Source organism: Ipomoea triloba, chromosome 4, assembly GCF_003576645.1.
Source record: "Ipomoea triloba cultivar NCNSP0323 chromosome 4, ASM357664v1".
Taxonomy (NCBI): Eukaryota; Viridiplantae; Streptophyta; class Magnoliopsida; order Solanales; family Convolvulaceae; genus Ipomoea; species Ipomoea triloba.
The window spans coordinates 7,515,165-7,519,880 of record NC_044919.1 but is presented as its reverse complement, the minus strand read 5'-3'; the positions used below and the strand labels follow the sequence as shown (position 1 = coordinate 7,519,880).

The following is a 4,716-nucleotide window of genomic DNA, read 5'->3' as shown; positions in this document are numbered from 1 at the left end:
AATTAGGTAAGATTAGGTAATTAATTATGAATGATCAGGCTAGAGATTAAGAAATCACGTATTGATTGACTGCAGAAAGGAAATGACAGCAAGTCTAAAATTTTAGATGGCTGTTTGTCTTGATTTACTGCCGAAATGGAGGACAATTAAAACTTAACAAAGATAAAATAATTTGTATTCTTCAACGTATGTCGGCCGAAAATAAAGGAAAGATATATAGGAATGCACATGGGTTGATTAATCAGTCAAAGAATAGACCAAGGAAAGTTAGGACTAACAGGAGCTAAAACATTGACTAAGATTACAAAATTTACTGGGAAATTTAGGTTGGGTATTTTAATACCAAAATTTTTAGATATGAAGTTCATCAAGTATAGAACCTACATAAAAAAATTTCATAACGATCCGAGTAGTAGAAGTATAGTTTTCGAATTTTTTTCTAAAACTGGTCCAGAGAGAAAAGAATTCTGGACAGCACACTGTCAAGGGCAAAAATGTAATTTTCTGTGTTTACTCGAAGCTAAAAATGACCAAAATATTTTATGGATATAAAGTAATATAAGTTAGTGTTCTACCATAAAAATTTCAAGTAAAACAGAGTTCGGGAAGTATTTTTACCGAATCAATCTTTCGGACTGCGCCGAGCTAAAATTTTCTGAAAATGAATCGTTAGAAAAATTTTTGGCTAAAATTGAATTTTGTAACAACAATAAAGATGAACCAAAATTATTTTGTAACAATAATGATGACGAAATTTCGGGATGTCACAATACGAGGTTAGCCATCTCGCTAGGATATGGGGCAACCATTGCACTGTCTTCAAACAAGCGTAGAGCTCTATGTGAAGTCGGTTGTCCCGAAGGGACCCTGGGAGATGAGAAAACTGAGAGGAGGTGAGCCGCCCTGCTTGGATTCGGGCACCCGTTGCACTGTCTTTGAAAAAGCATGGAAATCCATGTGAAGTCGGGTTGTCCGAAAGAATAGCCGAGGGGGTTGAGAAAAAAAGAGTGATCGCCCAAGCCATGGCGATGAGCGGTCCGTGTCCCTACTGTCATTTACTTTTGTGCAAAGGGGCTTTGGCATATGGTTGGAAATTTAACTAGGGTGTGCACATCGGTCCCACTAGTGGGATCGGCTTTTAGGCCCCTCCAAAATGAAAGGTGAATCCCTATTGTTTACATGCTTGGAAGGTGTGAATACGATTTTTCTTGTTATAAATCTTATGAGACCATCACTTCCTTAGCATATTTCTTACATTTGGTTGGCATAAGCTTAGTAGTCTTGGTAGATAGTGTAGGGAATTTCACCCACTCTGCTCTAAACACCCATACATCACCTGATTGATAAACCGATAAGAGTACGTAACTATTCTTGGCACTTAAGTGATTAGAGTTTAGATAATGTACTTGCTTGAGGACAAGCAATGTTTAAGTGTGGAAATTTTGATAAGCGGCAAGAATAGTCGAATTTAGGGTCATTTATAGGGTAGAATTGTGAAGTTTTTGCCGCCCATTTATAACAATTTCATGCATAAAGACTCAAATGTGATCAAAAATCTCTAACTCAACTTTAGAGCATGTTTTGGAGTTAATTCCGCAGAACGGGACGGGATCCGAGGCCGAAATGAAGCAACAAGCGAAGAAGCAACCGAGCAGGATCCATTCACGCAGGCATCACGCGTGTAGGACGCATGGACCACTTCCAGTACGCGTCCACCCCCCTTTCACGCGTGAAGGTGGCGTAACCAGGCCATTAGGGGCTAATTCGGGATTTTGACTTCATGATGACTATTTAAACCCTTCTCCTGAATTTTTAGAGGAACCCTAGTTTTTGGATATGAAGTTCTCTTTATTTTCTCCCCTCTTGGGGGAAAACCCCATTTTTCCTTAGATTAGATTGAAGAAACCAAGGTAGAGAGCTAGAAGATTGAAGGCAAAAATTGTAATAGGTTCCATTAGCTATGGATGGTAACTCTTTTTCACATTATCTAGTTTGATTTCGTTTTTATTGCTTCTAAATCTTCTATTGCCTTCTCTTGCTATTTTCTTGATGTTTGCTTAGAGAAGATAGGGGATTGGTGGCCCCGAAATTAGTTATGTGGTTGTTTTGTTGAAGAAATTTCTTGAAATTTGTGAACTTGATGTTTTTAGATTCAAATGCTTGTGTGGGTGATGTTTGATATGCTTTGTTCCTAAGTGTGGCCACATTAGGTAGCAATCCCTGTGAAAGTGAGTGTGTGCGCGATAGCGGCCTCTCACGAGTCCAACTCATCCACATCCCCGCCCTCTGTCTGAGAGGAAGAGGCCCGGGAGGAGTGGTAAACAAGGTGTTCGATAAAATTCCCCAACCGACTGAGGATGTGGGAGTCCGAGTGTGACGCCACTCTCTGATGTGCCGTGAACTCCCTAGTTGAATCCAAATCATGTGTTTGCAAAACCTATAGGAGAATCGACCATATATGCTAGCCACGAGCCCCAATATCCATTTCCCCTTTTCTTAAACCTATCCATTTAAGTCTAGAACCCTTGTATAAATGTCATCGAGTCTTAGTCATTCACGTAACTCTTTTCCTTTAACCTCCTAAATGCCAACATTAATTCAACAACAATCTGTCTTCCTTGAGAGGCCGACACTCGGGGAGCCTTGACTCTTCGTTTTAACACATACCATTCCGCAAATCACCTCACCCTAAAACTACAACTACCAATAATCTTTGAGGAGCTTTGGTGGATTAGATAGCTTCAAGAGGTAACCCTATGTGCAATAAAACCTATTTTCCACTCTTATTTGATATAGTGTGTGTTTCTTATGATTCTTGAGTATCTTGTGGTTGGAAATCCTTGATATTGTGTATCTTGATGTTGAGGTTTAGTTGTATTGTTGTTGTGCCATTTATTCTATTCTTGAAGTCATATTGATGTTGAGTATCTATTCTGGAATTCTAAGTATTGAAGTGTACATGCCTACTGAGTATTGATTATGGAAATCTACTGTCTTGTCATCGTTTTTGACCTAGTGAAACTAAGCCACGGGATTGGCACGCCCGTGGGACAGTCCCGCATGGCTAGCTTTGGGGTTGAGTGGCAGTAGTTGATGTTCCGCCACCTCCTTCCGTTCCTTCGTGCGGTGTTGTTAGGCGGGCTCACTGGCCCCACTTCCTAGTTCCGTGAGAACATGTCTATTGTTCTATTCCAGTATGTGCATTTTAGTTGTTGTTTCAGTTTTTTGTTATGACATGATGTCTTGAGAGATCCTTATCTTGCTTATTGAGTACTATTCATTCTTGAATCCCATTCTTTAATAATCTCTATGGCTTGTGAGTATTGGAAATCCATGTCTCTTTGTTGATAATCATGTTCTATTGAGTATTTGTTACCAATGATATTCTTTAATATATTCCTTAGAGCCTAGTATGAATCCTTTGGAATTCTTGATCATGAATTGAGTATTGAGTTACTACATTTGTTCTACTTTGGATATGTGTTCTCTTGGAAATCCTATATATATGTATTCTTGAATTGAAAGATATGTACGTCATTGATTGAATCCTTTCTTGAGAGTATTTTGTTGGTTGTGGACCGTGTGGGGCTTATTGTGACACTATTGATTGTGATTGTGTCCTTTAGCCTTGGTGGATTTTGTGGCACCTGGTAGAAACGTATCATGGGTGTAAGAGAGAGTAACTAACCCGTTGGGCTTGGAATCCCAATATGGGTTGTATACACTTAAAGTTCTATATCTGTTTCATGTGATATTGATTGATTAATTATATTGTGTTGATTCATTGGTATTTTTTTTTAAACAAAACACAAAACAGTATCATGATATCTAACGCAGTCAAAAAGGATGTCAAATGACCGAAAGTAGTAGTTGCATTCGACCATATGTTCATTCGTACAATTCCAACATTGTCTAACAAAATAGTAAAACATGGCAAATTTGACTACTATATAAATATTACGCTCTAAACCCTGCTACAACCCTCATCTTCATCTTCTCTGTTCTTATATGTTGCTTGGGTACATGAAAACCCTAACTTTGTTCCCCATGGATTTGGGCGGCAAGTTGGACTTGAACTTAGCTCTGACGACGCCGCTATTTCCGTGTGGCCGGCAGACCTTTCCCCAGATACAATGGTAGTGGGACTTGTTCTTCATGGTCTTAGCTTTGTAGATATACACCATGCGCTTTCCCAGGTACCAATCCACTTCCTCTTTAGTGTTCACTCCCTCGATCTGAATCAAGGAGGTGTTTGGATACTGGTTCGACTTCGATCTCTTATACCCTAGAATCATCCCTCTGGTATAAAGTCTAACGCGCTCGCCTTGACTTCCCTTAACCATTTTTGAGTGCAGAACGGGAGCTACGACAGAGAGTGACGGTGGCACCTGCGAAGAAGAAGATAAACCCTGATTCATTGGTATTGATTACCCATGTTATGGCATTGAGATTGTATGGAAGCCCTCCACACTAGTTCCACATTGACATTAATGATTATGACTATCTTGACTATGCCTTACGATGATATTGAGTGGCTTATGCTATGTGTTGGTATATTGTGGACTGTTTATCTCCTTTGCTTGTGTTTATACCTTCAAATGATCTTGGTAGAGTTCGTGGTCATGATGTTCCTTTCTATGGTATTGAGGTCGTATTTCATTCAGTTGTCTTTGAGTTGAGTTAAATCTTGTTGTTGTCTTATACCTCTTCTTTGAG

At 39.4% G+C, this 4,716-nt stretch overlaps 1 protein-coding gene across 1 annotated transcript; it reads right to left on the bottom strand.

Annotated features, from left to right (window-relative positions):
• Nucleotides 1–3,992: 3,992 nt before the first annotated feature.
• LOC116017842 (60S ribosomal protein L35a-3-like) lies at nucleotides 3,993–4,343 on the bottom strand. Its single transcript, XM_031258484.1, has one exon. It carries the CDS (start codon nucleotides 4,341–4,343, stop codon nucleotides 4,005–4,007), a length of 339 nt encoding a protein of 112 aa, XP_031114344.1. The 3' UTR covers nucleotides 3,993–4,004.
• Nucleotides 4,344–4,716: the final 373 nt, after the last annotated feature.

Excerpts from the sequence above, each read along its gene's own strand:
- LOC116017842 (XM_031258484.1), bottom strand. The coding sequence starts at position 4,343 with ATGGTTAAGGGAAGTCAAGGCGAGCGCGTTAGACTTTATACCAGAGGG.